At 43.5% G+C, this 18,333-nt stretch overlaps 1 protein-coding gene across 4 annotated transcripts in view; it reads right to left on the minus strand.

Moving 5' to 3' along the window:
• mark1 (MAP/microtubule affinity-regulating kinase 1) overlaps positions 1–881 on the minus strand; it is a gene marked incomplete at both ends in the record, with an annotated part of 42,890 nt that extends 42,009 nt beyond the window's left edge. For all 4 annotated transcript variants that reach the window (XM_083694490.1, XM_083694492.1, XM_083694491.1 and 1 more), the window contains one exon: positions 831–881. In XM_083694490.1, coding sequence (XP_083550616.1) covers positions 831–881 — 51 coding nt within the window. The remainder of the gene's footprint in view (positions 1–830) is intronic.
• Positions 882–18,333: the final 17,452 nt, after the last annotated feature.

Raw genomic sequence — 18,333 nt, forward strand, 5'->3', positions numbered from 1 at the left:
TGTGTGTGTGTGTGTGTGTGTGTGTGTGGACGCGCCCGTGTGTGTGTATTCAGGATCCATTATAATCATTCAATAAATTCCACTTGAGTCTGCAGTGAATTACACATCTGTATGAAGCCCACACTGTTAGTCAGTGAGTCGAGAGCATGGCACTCAGATTTTCAAATGACAAATTACATTTTCAAATGGGCACTCAGTAAACCAGCAGGACATGCTGTCTGAAAGGATGTCCAAGACCCATTCAAGGATGGATTGTAAAACGTTACCTTTAAAAAGTAGGACATCATTGGGCGTCCCATATTGATAAAATGCTAACCTCATGACAGGCTAAATAATGGTGTTTTCAATTGCATAGAAAAAAGGACAACTACACTGTAACAGCGGTGGAGTAATGCAGCAACATATAGGCTGTAATTTGACCCAAGTGACAGAAATGCGCAGATTCATACATTGTTACAGCAATACACCGGCTTATCACACTTGGTTTTCAATGTATTTCCGGGGCCACAGTGTTTATAAAAAAATAAAAAATAAAAAATAAAAAAATAATAATCTCCCAGAACAATAAAATGGCTTAAATGCATAAAGACAATTGTCACCCGGGCCTATATTTGAAGTAGACTTCTGTCGTATCGAAACCCTGCCTTTATGCCCACTCATCTAGCAAGCTATAGGCTAACAGAGGTCTTTCATTGGCCCAATCATTCTGCAGCTTACCCCGCGCTTTCATCATCATCCACCATCATTCATTTCTCCTTACGGTGAACAATAATACATTCACTAACCATCACAAGACTATACTTATCTGTAAGCCTACAGTATATACTTACATTCTCTGTATCACGTTCGTTCACTGTGGGTAATGGTGTCCTGGTCGACATCTTGTGCTTTTAGGCCGCTTAGCGATGCAGCAGGCTGGGCAGCGCAGTGACGGGGCGATCCGATGGGGGGGAAACGGTGTCCCTACCTCCGCATCTCTGATACCGGTGTCGCCGGCGTTGTCGCTTCACCGTTGCATACTGCACACGGAGCCCCGTTTGAACCAGGCTATCACCAGGTACTGTTGGCGCAGAGATGTGGACGAAGAGACAGCCAGATTAGGACAGGCAGTGGAGATGAGCCGGCAGCGAGTCAGACAGACCAGGAGGACAGCTGAAGTCCAACCTCCCCTCACAGGAGCGCGTTGGCAGTAGGAGGATGGGGGAGGCTCGCATCATCATTGGGGGAGGCAGTCCTCCCCATGCTAATAAACCACTCATATCGGATGCCTATATTTATCTGTGCCTTAGTTTTGTGTTGTTGAAAACTGGAACTGAAAGGATTTCAAAATGAGCATAGACAGGTGTAGACAATGTTTATTTGTAGGCCCATACAGTGGCTTCGGAAAGTATTTAGACCCCTTCACTTTTTCCCACATTTTGTTGTGTTATAGACTCAGTTTAAAATGGATTACATTTATTTTGGTTTGCCATCAATCCACACACAATACCCCATAATGACATAGCGAAAACACGTTTTTAGAAATTCCTGCAAATTGATTAAAATTCAAATACAGAAAAACCTAATTTACTTAAGTATTCAGACCCTTTGCTATCTATAACCAAGTGGCCAAAAAGCATCCTTTAATGGAAATGATACAGCAAAGAAAGTGGGTGGAAATGTGTTTATTTGGTTTTACTACAAAGCATTAAGTTTAATACAAATCCAGCACATGCAATGCAGTTTCTGCACCATCTCTCGTGTGAAGAATAGTGGTAGCTGCATCAAGTTATGGGTATGTTTGTCACCGGCAAGGACTGGGGAGTTTGTAAGGATCGATAGAAAATTATGAAATTTGCTGAGTTGGTAGCGACAGCTTAATCCACACAGTGTGTAATTGATTCCTATGCAAACCAGAGACTATAAAAACAAAAAATATGCATTCCAAAATCACATGAACAATTTTCCTTTCATTAAGACGGACTCAATTCAACTGGTTGAGTGACTTGTTGAAGACATTTTTGCATTTGAGAAAATGTTAAGAGTGTTAAGAGCAAAGGGTCTAAATACTTGTGTAAATTAGGTATTTCTGTATTTCAATTTTAATACATTTGCAAACATTTCTAAAAACGTGTTTTCGCTTTTTCATTATGGGGTATTGTGTGTGGATTGATGGAAAAACATTTTAAACAATATTTTTAATTATATTTCTATAACACACCAAAATGTGCAAAAAGTGAAGTTGTCTTATTCGAAGCCACTGTAGTTTCGCATAAAATTAAATGCCTAAATAATGTAGGCCTATAACAGTGTCATAAAGAAATCAGGAGTCGTTGAATATCAAACTGATGTGACTTCGCCATCTATAGGATTATAGTGGAAATGGGCTGCACCGCGGTTCAGCCCGAGTCATCCTTGTTGCGTCGATCTGATGCCCACGTGACACCTTGCATTGGTTCACGTTGTGCGATGACACTTCTGACATGGGCTAGCCAAATATCACATTGAGAATAATGTGTCAACATCTTGGTCTATCATTGTATAAACTCGTAGTGAGGAGTGAGGAGATTCCGGTGTCGAGAGATTGACCATTGTATAATGCGTTATTGACCCTCATATTGCTCTCAATTTACGCAATTTGGGTGACTTTCTCATTCAGTATGTTTTGTAGCTCTATGCGTCAGAATAGCAGTGCATTGCTGGTAAATGGTGCTATGTGTGGTGGTGGTGGTGGTGTTGTTGACTCATGTGCGAATGGTTTGCCCACTAGATGTCAGACTTCGCCTGAGTTTTGCTGTGCTACCCACATTTCTGAATGGGCTATCAGAGCCTAATTCAACCAAATCCGCATTGCATCGTATGCGCAAACTATATAGGCCTACCTTTATCCCGTGGCAAAATACCAAATTTCTTGAAATTATTTTACACCATTAAGCCTATTGCTGTCAATCACTGTCATTAGATTGGAGTATTATTATTACTACTACTACTACTACTACTACTACTACTACTACTACTACTACTACTACTATTATTATTGTTATTATTATTATTATTATTATTATTATTATTATTATTATTATTATTATTATTATTATTATTATTATTATTATTGTTATTGTTATTATTTAATTAACTACTTTCATAGATAGGATCCTTACGTTTTCAGAATATGATTATATGCACATGAGCAGTGGTTTGTGATCAGGCATATGTTTAGTCTATTCCACAGAATTCGTAGTCGAGGATTGTGTTTTTAAATGCGTGACTATTGTCTCACCAGTTAACCCTATCAGAAACACACGCTTCAGTGCTTTGCCTCTACCGGCCCGTTCTGTACCCTGACAGTGTAACGCATTGGTAAGATTCCAGGGGGTTAGTGTAGTTGATTTATTTTCTGTCCTGTTGAACTTGTACATTTGTGCTAGTACAGTAGCCCCGTCCACAACAACCGGCTCAGCGCGAGCATAACAGAACCGAGTGATGGGAATATGAGCTGAAAGTCGCTTGCAGCATTAGGCCTGTGTTTGTAGTTTTGAGGAGTCTCGAGTTTGTTTTTCGCTCACCACTTCAAGTGTGTTATTCATTCCACTGAGAAATGTGTTACTCCCCTCATAAAATGGATGAGAATTTAGGTCCCACTTAACCACTTTGTAAGGCTTATATACAGTAGCTGCACAATTAATTTTGGTAACTCTTTATTTTGTATCCCAGTATTACTGGAAGCAGGTACTCACTAACTTAATAAAAAGTCAGATCCTTATCTGGCCCGTAGCCAAAATGTGGCATAACTATTTAGCCAGTCTATAGCAAGACATTTGATGATAATAAATTATTTGTGAAGCATCTACAGTATAGGCCTTATATTATATAATTTATGAAGGCTTAGCAAAGCCTTAAAAGAGGTAATTTGTAAAGGGTGATGTGAATTTATGTAGCTTAGCCATAGTTTACATCAAGAAAAAGAAAACTGCCAGTTATGTTATTATGTCTTTAAATCATCTTTAGCCAGAGATAACTGCAGCAGAACTGGAGCACAAACCACAACAGGAAGAGATAGGAGGGTCCAAAAACAAAAGGGGCAAACACTGGATGTTGGCGTGGAAACGGGCATTTCTGGAATTCTGCATCTGATCCGAGTGTGGGTGGCGTCCCAACACAGTCGATCTTATCCCTTGGAGCCGGGAGGATCCCAGCCAGCCGAGCTCAGCTCAGCCCAGGCCACGAGGAACAGCCCAAACGCAGCAGCCACATTACTCTTGATAGTTTGACTCAGACACAGAATCAGATATGCTTTATTTTACAGTTTGCTGTTTATCATATGTTTTCAATTAATACTACTGGTAATCACATAACACCCATCGAATTAATATTGGTTTCTTTGAGATAGGTTGAAACAACCACCACTCATTTGGTGTCAGGTTGTTGTTGTAAGTTGTTTTGTTTCTGAAGAAGTTGAACAGTTCAGTAATACATGGTGGGCCTCTCCCCTTGGCCTATCACTCATCTTAACTCATTCAGTGCCGAGGGTGAATAAAGTCGCCCAAACTGTCAACATTATAGACTGCCAAGGGTGACTTTATTCGCCAAAAATAAATGACGATGCTTCATTTTGTAGCGAATCAGAGTGTTGTTGCTAGGTAAACACCACATAGAACACTCAGAACTCTAGGTGGTGCGTGTTCCGGAACTCTTTGGCAGTTGGTGAGTTAAAGTAACACCTCCACCTCCACGTCAGTCGTCTCCTTCTCTGTTGACAATGCCTGTCTAAGTTTGCTCCCCTGGATTTGCATACCGTACCTGGGCCGCTCTGTCTGCTGTGGAATGTAATGGGCATTGACATTAGTTTAATGAGTGCTTGTTCACCCACGGTCATGTACAATTACATGCTTTCACAGGCAACCTTGACACACAGGGAGCTCTTAACATGTTCATGGGCTGGGGGGGGGGGGAGAGAGAATGAGAGAAAAGAAAGAGAGAGGGAGAAAGAAACAAAAAGAAAGAGGGAAAGAAACTAAGATAAATAAAGAGAGAGAAAGAGAGAGAGAGAGAAACAGAGAGAGAGAGGGAGAGAAAGAGAGAGAGGGAGGGAGAGGGGGAGTGAGAGAGAGAGAGGGAGAGAGAAAGAGAGAGAGAAACAGGGAGAGAAAAACAGATAGAGAGAGGGAGAGAGGGAGAACGTGGTAAATGCTGAGACAACTGTCCTTCCCTGGTTGAGCATCTGTCAGCACTGGCACCGGTTCCTCCCCCGTTTCCTGCCTGTGTTTCACCAGTGAAAGTGAAGCTCCTCTGAGAGTGAAAACAGTTATACCACGTCCTGTGGAAACGACAGCAAGACAATGATCACAACTCTGCCAGCAGTTGGGAGCACTGCAGTACCTTGGTTTTGACCATGCACACCATACACACACACACGCGCCCATGCACACACACACACGCGCGCGCGCGCACGCACACAGGCACAAACACTCTCACACAAACACACACACATGCACACACACACGCACACACACACACACATACTCACACACACACCTGTTCACTAAACACACACATAGATGTTATGAAGACCATAAGGTTGACTGTTCATACGTCATCTGTCTGTAACAGGTTACTCATCAATCGTCAAGCTGGCCTGTGATTCTTTCGACAGCCACTTTGAGCAGAGAGAGAGAGTCTGTTGGCAGCATCCCTCTGGAAATGTCCACGCTTGTTTTTCTTCCCCTCCTATCATCTCAGATATGAAATCTTGCGAGATACACACCTTACAAGGCAGAGCTTGCTCAACCCTGTCTGCTCTGACAAGTCAATGAACCCGGCTGGAATGCTAAACATGTTTGGAAGGCGAGATAGAGAGACACACGAGTCAGGGGAGGGATTTGATCAGAGAAGCGGGTGATCCCTCCATTACAGGTCTGTCCAACACGCCTTCCAAACACACCTCCACTGAGGAAAAGTATTAGTGTCTGTCTGGCACATCACTGGGAATCTGGGCCTTCTCTCTTTCTCTCCCTCCTTCCTTCTCTCCCTCCCTCCTTTTCTCTCTCCCTCCTTTCTTCTATTCCTCCCTCCATCTTTCTCTCCTTCCTTTTCTCTCTCCCTCCTTTCTTCTATTCCTCCCTCCATCTTTCTCTCCCTCCTTCTCTCCCTCCCTCAATCTTTCTCTCCCTCCTTCTCTCCCTCCTTCTCTCCCTCCCTCCTTCCTTCTTTCTCTGCTTCCTTCCTTCTCTCCCTCCCTCCTCCTCTCCCTCCCTCATTTCTTCTCTCCCTCCCTCCATCTTTCTCTCCCTCCTTCCCTCCAACCCTCCTTCCTTCTCTCCCTCCCTCCATCCTTCTCTCCCTCCCTCCCACCATCCTTCTCTCCCTCCTTCCCGCCCTCCCTCCATCCTTCTCTTCCTCCCACTCTCCCTCCTTCACTCTCTCCCTCCTTTTCTCCCTCCCTCCTTCTCTCCCTTCCCCCTCCCTCCTTCCCTCCCTCGCTCCTCTTCTTCCCCATCTCTCCTCTCCCTCCCTCCTCCTCTCCCCCCATCCCTCCCTCCCTAAAAGTGTAGAAGGAGGATCTAGAGAGGGTTGTAAAGGTGTAGAAGGAGGATCTGTGGATCTGGAGAGGGTTGTAAAGGTGTAGAAGGAGGATCTGGAGAGGGATGTAAAGGTGTAGAAGGAGGATCTGGAGAGGGTTGTAAAGGTGTAGAAGGAGGATCTGGAGAGGGATGTAAAGGTGTAGAAGGAGGATCTGGAGAGGGATGTAAAGGTGTAGAAGGAGGATCTGGAGAGGGATGTAAAGGTGTAGAAGGAGGATCTGGAGAGTGTTGTAAAGTGGAGCCTTTCTTTGTTTGTTTTGATGATCTTACTGCACTACAGCCGTGGGCCCCTATACGATGAGGGGGACCAGTGTATGATGTACTGGTGTGTGTGTGTGTGTGTGTTTGGGTGTGTGTGTCTGTGTGTGTTAAGTGTGTGTGTGTCTGGGGTGTGTGTGTCTGTGTGTGAGTGTGTGTGTGCATGAGTGTGTGTGTAAGTAAGTAAGCTATACTGTAAGTGAGTAAGCTATACTGTAAGCTATACTGTAAGCTATATTGTAAGCTATACTGTAAGCTATACTGTAAGCTATACTGTAAGCTATATTGTAAGCTATACTGTAAGTAAGCTATATTGTAAGCTATACTGTAAGCTATATTGTAAGCTATACTGTAAGCTATACTGTAAGTTATATTGTAAGCTATACTGTAAGCTATACTGTAAGCTATATTGTAAGCTATACTGTAAGTAAGCTATATTGTAAGCTATACTGTAAGCTATATTGTAAGCTATACTGTAAGTGAGTGAGCTATACTGTAAGCTATACTGTAAGCTATACTGTAAGCTATACTGTAAGTAAGCTATACTGTAAGCTATACTGTAAGCTATATTGTAAGTAAGTAAGCTATATTGTAAGCTATACTGTAAGCTATACTGTAAGCTATACTGTAAGTGAGTGAGCTATACTGTAAGCTATACTGTAAGCTATACTGTAAGCTATACTGTAAGTAAGCTATACTGTAAGCTATACTGTAAGCTATACTGTAAGTAAGCTATACTGTAAGTAAGCTATACTGTAAGCTATACTGTAAGCTATACTGTAAGTAAGCTATACTGTAAGCTATACTGTAAGCTATACTGTAAGTAAGCTATACTGTAAGCTATACTGTAAGCTATACTGTAAGCTATACTGTAAGCTATACTGTAAGCTATATTGTAAGTAAGTAAGCTATATTGTAAGCTATACTGTAAGTAAGCTATACTGTAAGCTATACTGTAAGCTATACTGTAAGCTATATTGTAAGTAAGTAAGCTATATTGTAAGCTATACTGTAAGTAAGCTATACTGTAAGCTATACTGTAAGCTATACTGTAAGCTATACTGTAAGCTATATTGTAAGTAAGTAAGCTATATTGTAAGCTATACTGTAAGCTATACTGTAAGTGAGTGAGCTATACTGTAAGCTATACTGTAAGCTATACTGTAAGCTATACTGTAAGTAAGCTATACTGTAAGCTATACTGTAAGCTATATTGTAAGCTATACTGTAAGTAAGCTATACTGTAAGCTATACTGTAAGCTATACTGTAAGCTATATTGTAAGTAAGTAAGCTATATTGTAAGCTATACTGTAAGTAAGCTATACTGTAAGCTATACTGTAAGTAAGCTATACTGTAAGCTATACTGTAAGCTATATTGTAAGTAAGTAAGCTATATTGTAAGCTATACTGTAAGTAAGCTATACTGTAAGCTATACTGTAAGCTATATTGTAAGCTATACTGTAAGTAAGCTATACTGTAAGCTATACTGTAAGCTATACTGTAATCTATACTGTAAGTGAGTGAGCTATACTGTAATCTATACTGTAAGCTATACTGTACATTTTTAGTATTTTTCTTTCTACAAATGGACTAAATGTTGTTATTTCACCTCTCCTGTTTGGGTCCACGCTCTCTCTCTCCCTCTTGACTGTTGACAACAACTGCTAAGATTTCACGGTGCTTCCCTGTTGCTAAGGCAACAGAGCGAGCCTTCCTAACCTCCCTCTAAATAAAGCATTGATTTCACAGCGCTCGAGGAGCTCAGCGTTTTGGAGTTCCTCCCGTTCTGCCATGCTCTCCAGCATCTCGTTGATAAACTCACTGAACTGGCCACTCTCACATTCTGAGCCACTTACAATACATTAAGCTGAATAATTATCAAATCAAATCATCAAATCAAACTTTATTTATGAAGGACATTTCGTACACGGATGCAACACTAAAAGCAGAGAACAAGTGAGGACTGTAGAGACTAATGCTGGTACATAAAAGCTCAAATATAATAAAAGACAAAAAATAATCATAATAATAATAATACTAACAAACTAAAAGCACAAAAATTATAATACAAAAAATTAAAAATGATGAGCTAAAATAACTGAATGACTGAAAGACTAACAAACTATAAGCACCTTAAGTAAAAGGAAGGCTGGAACCCTACAGACCTGAGGACCTCAGACCTCAGGGACAGACTGGGACAACCTGTGCTGCTGTGCTCTGATCATTTGAAGTCAACCAATAGCTTTCTTTGTTACAAGCAGATCAGACAGGAGAGCGTTACAGTAATCAAGCCTCCTTGTAATAAAAGTAGTAGTCTCTCAGTGTCAGCCTGGGAGAGGAAAGGTGGCACCTTAGCAATGTTCCTTAAGTGATAAAAAAAAGTGTTTTACTCACATTCTTGATATGAGTTTCAAAATTAAGATCTGAGTCAATTATCACATTTTTATTTTTTATAGTGTCATTCAGTCTTCAGACAGTCTTTGCAGACAGGCTTTTGCTTCAATGACTAGTACTTCTGTCTTATCTCGGTTGAACTGGAGGAAGTTCTGTGACACATAGGGAGTTGGCAGTTGGCAATAGGGAGATCAGTTAACTGTTTGAACCCTAACCCTTAAAAAGGGAAGGTTGGAGAAAGTATCATCTTTCTGTATCATGTTTTCCCTTACTTATGTCATGTTTCAAAGGCTCAGCCTCACGGGCTAAAAGGGTGTGGTTACGTCACTGTGCTAACAACCCCTCCGCTCTGAGGGGCAGGCCCATTAATTGTCATGATATAATTACATTCATAACACCCTGAGAGCAAGGCTCAGAATAGCTGCTGTAGTAACCCTGGAGTATCATTAGGAAATGTAATCACACAGGTATGGAACTCCAGGGTTTATATCCAGGGCTGATTGAAGCCTGTTTGATATACTGTCCCCAATCTGTGGTTGGGTTAGGGTTAGGGTTAGGGTTAGGGTTAGGGTTAGGGGTTTTGGGGGGGTTAGGGTTAGGGTTAGGGGTTTTGGGGGTGTTAGGGTTAGGGGTTAGGGTTAGGGTTAGGTGTTTGGGGGATTAGGGTTAGGTGTTTTGGGGGGGTTAGGGTTAGGGTTAGGGGTTTTGGCACCATGCAGGCAGAGAGTGTTTATGATCTGGTGCACATTCAACTACCACATGCAGTGGCACCAAATGACACAGTTCAGCGTGCATGTGCGCACGTGTGTGTGTGTGTGTGTGTGTGTGTGTGTGTGTGTGTGTGTGTGTGGTATTGTAAAATGTGGTATGTGTATGTACAGTGCCCTTTGTAAGTAATGGGACAGTGAAGCATTTTGTCTTCTTTTGTCTCTACACTCCAAGAGTTCTTTTGTCTCTACACTCCAAAAATGAAGTATTATGAATTACAACACTTTTTATGCGTTATCCTCCGTGACACGTGACACGTTGTCCTCAGGGTACACAAAAGTAATGGGACAGATTCATCAAATGTCCAAAATAAGCACTCATGTTTAGTATTTGGTTGACAATCCTTTGCATGCAATTACTGCCTGAAGTCTGCAACCCATTGACCCCACCAGACTGAGTATCTGGGCTCTGCCAGACCTGGACTGCAACCATCTTCAGTTGTTGTTTGTTGTTGTTTTATTTTTCTAAAATCTTATCAGGAAATGAAATGCATGTTCAATGGGATGTTGGATTAATACTTTAGAACACTTCAGAATACTAATTCTTTCTCAAGTTAGCCAGTTCTAGTGGCAGCTAGAACAACCCCCCCCCCCCAACATATTTCACAGATGAGGTGGTGCTGTAAATCTTGGGCAGATCCTTTTTTCTCAAAACTTTCCTCTTGCGATCACACTGGTGCATGATAATATTCATCTTATCTGTCCATAATGCCTTTTTCCAGACCTCTGCAGGCTTTTTACTGTACTGTAACCTGACCATCCTTTTTGAGGATAACCTCTGTAGTTCGGCTGATGACGTATTCTACGGATGGTAGTCTCTGACACATTGATGCATACCTCCTGGAGAGTGTTCCTGATCTGTGGGACAGTTGTTTTGGGACTTTTTTAATTATGGTGAGCATTCTTCAGTCATCCACTGTGGAAGTCTTCCTTGGCCTACTAGCCCGTTTGCGATTGCTGAGCTCACCAGTGCTGTTTTTTTCTTTAAAATCTAAACTTTTGGATTGTAGAGTCAAAAGAAGAAAAAATGCATACACATTACTTACACCGGGCACTGTATGTTCTCGTTCCTATAAAGTGTGTTTGCCTGTGTGTGTGAGGTTCTGTGTGTGAGCCCAAGTGTATACAGTGTGTGTGTGTGTGTGTGTGTGTGTGTGTGTGTGTGTGTGTGTGTGTGTGTGTGTGTGTGTGTGTGTGTGTGTGTGTGTGTGTGTGTGTGTTAGTTCCTGTGTGTGCCCACATGTAGTTATGCCACCCTCAAGTGTCACATTCGCCAAGGTTTACAGGTGACCTCATCCCATTATATCTTTCCGGTCTCAAATGCCATCCAATAAACTAGTCATGTCTCACATCCACACACACACTCTACCCATTAGAACACCCTAGCTAGCTAGCCCTAGGTAGGTTGTTCTCTGGACACTATAAGACCCTGAAGACATTTGATTAAAACATGATTGCATGCAATGAGGTGTTGGGTGAAAGGTTTCATGGTGTTGCAATGTTATGTTCCTCATGATATCAGTTGTCATATCCTTAAATCAAATGATAAGCATTTAAACATGGTTTCTTTCAAACTCTTAAGAATGAAATGAGATGAAAATGGGTCTGGATCTTCTTAGACGTTGTTCCATCTGCTGCACATATGCCTGCCCTGCAGTGGCTCCCCATAAAAACTACAGTACAAATCTTGCCCTCCAGGTGCACACAAACTGTACAGTAGCTAGAAGTTGACTTCTGGCTGATATCGCCTTGATTTTCCTCCTCTTCATTTTCAAAAAATGCAACTGAGAACAAGATTTGTTCCTCCAAGGTATGGTTTGACGTAATGGTTTAATCTAAAGCCAAACCTTTAAATGTGTCAGGGAAAGTATTTCTGAAACTGGGGCTTGCTCAGTCAGTCTAGCATTCAGAGATTTCCATTGTTTACGCTGCACCTGTCAGGTAAACTGTGATCGCTCAGATCAATCAGGCGTTCAACTGATTTGCAGGAAATCTGTCTGGAGACCAGCATCTCGTCACTCTTGACTGCCAGTCTAATGGGCTTGTTTGACAAATCTGATCAAACTAGTATTCAGGCGAGGCGAGGTGAGAACAGGCGGTTGACTGTATCTGTAGCGTCTCACTCTGTTCCTTAGTTTATGTTTGTCTTTGTTTCCTGTTGTTCATTTGTTGTTTCCTGTTTATTTTTGTGTTACTCACCTTGTCTCTCGTTTCAGACACTTCACCGCCTGCCCTTCTGTGTTTCCCACCCTGATTGGCCCTTCACCTGTTCCTCATCATCCTTCCCTGTGTATTTAGTCTGTGTGTTCCCCTGTCTCTGTGCCAGTTCGTCTTTGTACCTTGTATCAAGCGTTCCAGCGATTTTTCCCTGTGATAAGTATACTGTTTTTTTTATCTCCTAGTGTGTTTTTGACTTTGCCTTTTTGCCTACCCCTTTTCGGATTATCTGCCTGCCTTTTTGATCTGCCTACCTGTGTACTAAACCCTGCTTTGCCTACCCCCCTTCCTGGATTATCTGCCTGCCCATTGACTGCTTACCTGTGTACAGAACCTTTCTGAAAGTAAAGACTATTCTATTGGATTTAAGTTTTTGTCTCCGAGCCGTGCGTTTGAGTACTCCTGCCATTACTTTGTGTGTGTGTGTGTGTGTGTGTGTGTGTGTGTGTGTGTGTGTGTGTGTGTGTGTGTCAATCAAACGTCTTATGAATTCTCTGAATAATCGCCACATCACATATCCAACAACTTAACATATATGTGCAATTAACCTTGTTGAGACCAGGCTTTCCTACTTCGGAAAGCCTGGGGAAATCCTTTGCAGAAAGTAGCTACAAAAGGGTGGAAACCACAATCATGGCTCTTGCTGTTACATGCAGCCTGAGAAGTAACAGTTGGATCCACTGAGCCTCGCTCTCTGTGAGCCTCGCTGTCTGTGAGCCATCTGTCTGTGAGCCTCGCTCTCTGTGAGCCATCTGTCTGTGAGCCTCGCTGTCTGTAAGCCTCGCTGTCTGTGAGCCATCTGTCTGTGAGCCTCGCTCTCTGTGAGCCATCTGTCTGTGAGCCTCGCTCTCTGTGAGCCTCGCTGTCTGTGAGCCTCGCTGTCTGTGAGCCATCTGTCTGTGAGCCTCGCTCTCTGTGAGCCATCTGTCTGTGAGCCTCGCTCTCTGTGAGCCTCACTGTCTGTGAGCCTCGCTGTCTGTGAGCCTCGCTGTCTGTGAGCCATCTGTCTGTGAGCCTCGCTCTCTGTGAGCCATCTGTCTGTGAGCCTCGCTGTCTGTGAGCCTCGCTGTCTGTGAGCCATCTGTCTGTGAGCCTCGCTCTCTGTGAGCCATCTCTCTGTGAGCCTCGCTCTCACGACTCTCATAAATGTCAAGGAGCCGAAATGTTTTAGCAAGTCGGACGGATGTTATCTCCATCTGCAACAGGTCCTGAAAGGCCCTGACGGTCAGAAACGGCTCAGAATGTAATCCTTGAAAAAATCCTTTGAAACATGCTCATCATGTGCATCATACACATATATTAGGTATTATTTGATTAGTCTCCTTATTTCTCCTTATTTCTTCTTCTAGAGGTAGATTCAAGAAACCCTGTCCTTACTCCACAGTATTTGTTAGTAGGCTGTGTGATAGAAATCTGTGTAAAACATGTGGATGTAAAATCATTTTATTTATTGCACAAGGAATAAGAACATTAAAGTATGACTCAAGGCAAAACAAAGCAAGTGAGAACCTTAATCCACGACAACACACATTAACAACACATCAAAACCAACACATCAAACCACCACATTAACAACACATCAAACCAACACATCAAACCACCACATTAACAACACATCAAACCACCACAAACTGGCTCTTAAAATAGTGACTAATTATGGATATAGCCTCATACTAATATGCCATAATTCAACTGCTGTAATTCACTTCTTAATCAAGGTACTTGATTGTATATATATATATATATGTGTGTGCACGTGTGTGTGTGCGTGCGTGTGCATATGTGTGCATATGTGTGTGTGTGTGCGTATGTGTGTGCATGTGTGTGTATGTGCGTGTGTATGTGTGTGTATGTGCGTGTGTATGTGTGCGTGTGTATGTATGTGTGTGTGTATATGTATGTATGTGTGTGTGTGTGTGTGTGTATGTATGTGTGTGTGTGTGTGTGTGTGTGTGTGTGTGTGTGTGTGTGTGTGTGTGTGTGTGTGTGTGTGTGTGTGTGTATCAAACTGGTGTATATTCTATAACCTCTCTTTAAACCATGTGTGCGCTAAACAGCAGACCTGAGAACCCCGTAATCACGTTTAAGCAGCTGTGAGGTTTCAGTGTCTCTGTTGGGTTTAGACGGTATGACTATGCTAAGCTAGCTGTCAGAGAAATAGCCCCACTGGGTTTTTGTCCAAAGTGTTTGTTTTTACACTCTGTAGTGAATTTTGGGGCTAGAATTGAGGAATATGACAACTAACGAAGCCACATAGACACACAGCCGCTGTAGCCCAACACACCTACACACACTCATCACTACACAGAGGGTGAAGAGAGCAGGGGGCCCAGGACCAGCAGTGCCTCTGGGACCAGCAGAACCAGTAGAACCAGCAGTGGGACCAGGAGGACCAGTAGAACCAGCAGTGGGACCAGGAGGACCAGGAGGACCAGCAGTGCCTCTGGGACCAGGAGGACCAGCAGTGGGACCAGGAGGACCAGTAGACCCAGCAGTGGGACCAGGAGGACCAGTAAAACCATCAATGGGACCAGGAGGACCAGTAGAACCAGCAATGGGATGAGGAGGACCAGAAGAACCAGCAATGCCTCTGGGACCAGGAGGACCAGCAGAACCAGCAGTGGAACCAGGAAGACCAGTAGAACCAGGAGGATCAGTAGAACCAGCAGTGGGACCAAGAGGACCAGTAGAACCAGCAGTGGGACCAGGAGGACCAGCAGAAACAGCAGTGCCTCTGGTACCAGGAGGACCAGCAGAACCAGCAGTTCTACTAGGATTTTAATTTAGTTTAACTACCACCAAGCTACTGCAAAATGCAGTTCAACTGATAGTTGAACTACATGTAGTGGAACTACTCCCAAACACTGTCAGTAGTACAGTAAGTGTATCACACTATAGCTACAATGCCAATTACATTTTCAGTCAAATTTAATTCTTTAATGCTCATTTTATTTTTGTGGATGTTTGGGGAGTGGGGGGGGGTTAATGGGGCTGGTTTCAGTCTACACTGTTGGGGATGTTTGGGGGGGGGGGTATGGGGCTGGTTTCAGTGTACATTGTTGGGGATGTTTGGGGGGGGGGGGGTTATGGGGGCTGGTTTCACTCCTCGTTGTTGGGGATGTTCGGTGTGTGTGTGTGTGTGGGGGGGGGGGGGGGGTTCAGTCCTTGTTGTTGGGGATGTGTGTGTGTGGGGGGGGGGGTTCAGTCATCGTTGTTGGGGATGTTTGGGGGGGGGGGGTTATGGGGGCTGGTTTCACTCCTCGTTTTTGGGGATATTTGGGGGGGGGGGGGGGGGGGTTCATTCCTCGTTGTTGGGATGTTTGGGGGGGGGGGGGGGGTTCACTCCTCGTTGTTGGGGATGCCAGTGGTGCAGGTCAGCACCTTCCAGACACCCCTGAAAAATCCACGAACTCCCCCTTTCTTCCGCTTCTTCTTCTGCAGCTGACGTCCGTCCTCTGACACAATAACAAAACAGTTATGTTGTTTCACACATGACCATGATCATGGAAACTGACAGAGAGATAAGCCTTCACAATTTAGTTTAGTTGTGTAAGTTATAACTCACCGCTGCACTTGTCTATCACACCACTGCACACCTCTATCTTAAGCTCCGTGGGCTGTAAACAGACAGACAGGGCAAGATGAGAATACTTCAAAATCAGGACAATATTCAGTTCCTTCACAAACCATACCACACTTCCCAGGTGGCCTAAATTGGAGCTTAATTATTGTCCAAATTGATACAACTTGCACATCTTATACACCCAAACTGCAAATACATTTGAAAACACATTCATATTCACATTGATATTAACATACATTATAGATGGTTCATATGTCTTACCTTACTAGCCAGACATGGTGTGATGGTTTGGTCAGCCTCTGTGTCAACGCTGACCAGGGCGAGCTTTGCTGCCTCAGCTTCCACATGGTTCTCGTTGGAGAACAGTTTGTCCTCCTTGGAGATTCGGTGGAGCTGTTTGAGAAACTCCTCCTGCTCTGAGGAATGTGTCTTTGTGACATCATCCTCTTCCTTGATGATCTTGTGCTCAGGTGTTTTCTTCTCCACCTGAGCAGCATCTGGGAGCTGGTTGACAGACTCCTCATCCTCCAAGAGCTTTGCCGTTAGCACGTCCTTGAGACCCTTCTTTTGAGTCGTATCCACCCCACTTGTGTCCTCAACGGCAGCAGAGGAGTCCCCCTCAATGATGTTCTCAGAGGGACTGACAAGGCTTGTCCCTGGCTTCTTCTCTTCCACAACATCTTTGTTGGATGAAGCCTCAGCAATTCCATCCAATGCAGTGCCTTTGTCTGCCATGTGCTTAAGCTCCGTGGGCTGTAAACAGACAGACAGGGCAAGATGAGAATACTTCAAAATCAGGACAGTATTCAGTTCCTTCACAAACCATACCACACTTCCCAGGTAGCCTAAATTGGAGCTTAATTATTGCCCAAATTGATACAACTTGCACATCTTATACACCCAAACTGCAAATACATTTGAAAACACATTCATATTCACATTGATATTAACATACATTATAGATGGTTCATATGTCTTACCTTACTGTCCAGACATGGTGTGATGGTTTGGTCAGCCTCTGTGTCAACGCTGACCAGGGCCAGCTTCGCTGCCTCAGCTTTGACACAGCTCCCTTTTTCAGTTAGTTTGGCCTCCTTTGAGATCTGGTCACGCTGTTTGAGAAACTCCTCTGAGGAACACTTTTCCTCAAGGAAATTCTCCTTCTTCTTTAGCCAAATCATGTTAGTGGGGTGAGCCTGAACCTCCCCAAGACCCTTCTTTTCAGTCTTATCCACCCCACTTATGTCCTCAATGGCAGCAGAGTCCTTCACAATGATATTCTCAGAGGGACTGACAATCGGAACATGAAACTCGATCAAATCCATTATCCTTTGAGTAACTTGCAGTTCAAATGGGCTGGTAGAGTACTTATCAGGAACACATCTACCAATGTTGACTGCCACCCTGTGTGGGATGTGTTTGTCCGGGTAACCATTGGCCACTGCTCTCTTGATATTGTCCCAACAGCCTGCCTCTTGCTTAAGGTCTGTTACAATGCTCATGGCAAATTTAAAGACATCAGCGGATTGGAGGAGTGTATTTGCCAGTTCCTCCACCGCAGTCACCTGCACCCATGGCACGGGGTTAAGAAGTTTGAACACATTCCTTGTGAAAGCACTGACCTTACAGCTGATGTCTTTGTTCGCAAAGATGTCAGAGTTGATTTGGAGCAAGACTTCAGTGATGACTTCCTGAATAGTAGCATCCAACACCACACACTGCTTTGGGATCATCGTCACATGTGATGCGGACAACTTATAGCTGATGTCCCACGCAGCATCATAGGCTGTGAATCTGGTGTCAAAGGATGTCCCATCAAAACCCATCAGGTTAAATGTCTTTGATGCCTCTTCAAACTTAAAATAGACAGCACACACTATGTCCCCTGACACTGCCTTGGAGATGGCAGAGAGAATAGGCATGGGGACATTTCCAAATTGACACAGAAAATCTGTGGCTGTTTTTTCCACTAACTTAGTGACTTCCCTGACTGCAGCATCTTCAATCCTCCTTTCAACAGAGTGGAGTCTGGCGATCCTTGGCTGCATGAACTGGGAGGGTCTATTCTCCACTGCAGGGGTACTTGCTACCTCTGGTCTGCTCTCCAGGAGATGTTTCAGGGCTAACGTAACTATCTCTGGAAACAGAGCATCAGCCCCTTGGAGGAACATGGACTTGCTTAGTTTTTCCTTCTGTTCAGAGCCTTGGATGTTAGGGTTCTCATGAACCACCATAATGCTGTGTGGGAATCCTGCATAAACAGGGAGAAGTATCCTCTGAACCTCCTCCTTCACTGCTGGGCAGACCTTCTGTACGAACATGTGTAGCCCCTCCATGGTGACCTTCATATGAGAGGGAGAGAGAGCTCGTTAGGTTGTTAGTTTGTTAAACTCAACCAGATTCTCTGGTATCTGGATTAAATAACGGGAAGTTGTCATACCCATGAGGTAAAACCTGTATGTCTATCTCTATGGTCGTACCCTGAGGTAAAACCTGTATGTCTATCTCTATGGTCTTACCCTGAGGTAAAACCTGAATGTCTATCTCTATG

Source organism: Argentina silus, assembly GCF_951799395.1.
Source record: "Argentina silus genome assembly, chromosome: X".
Lineage (NCBI taxonomy): Eukaryota > Metazoa > Chordata > Actinopteri > Argentiniformes > Argentinidae > Argentina > Argentina silus.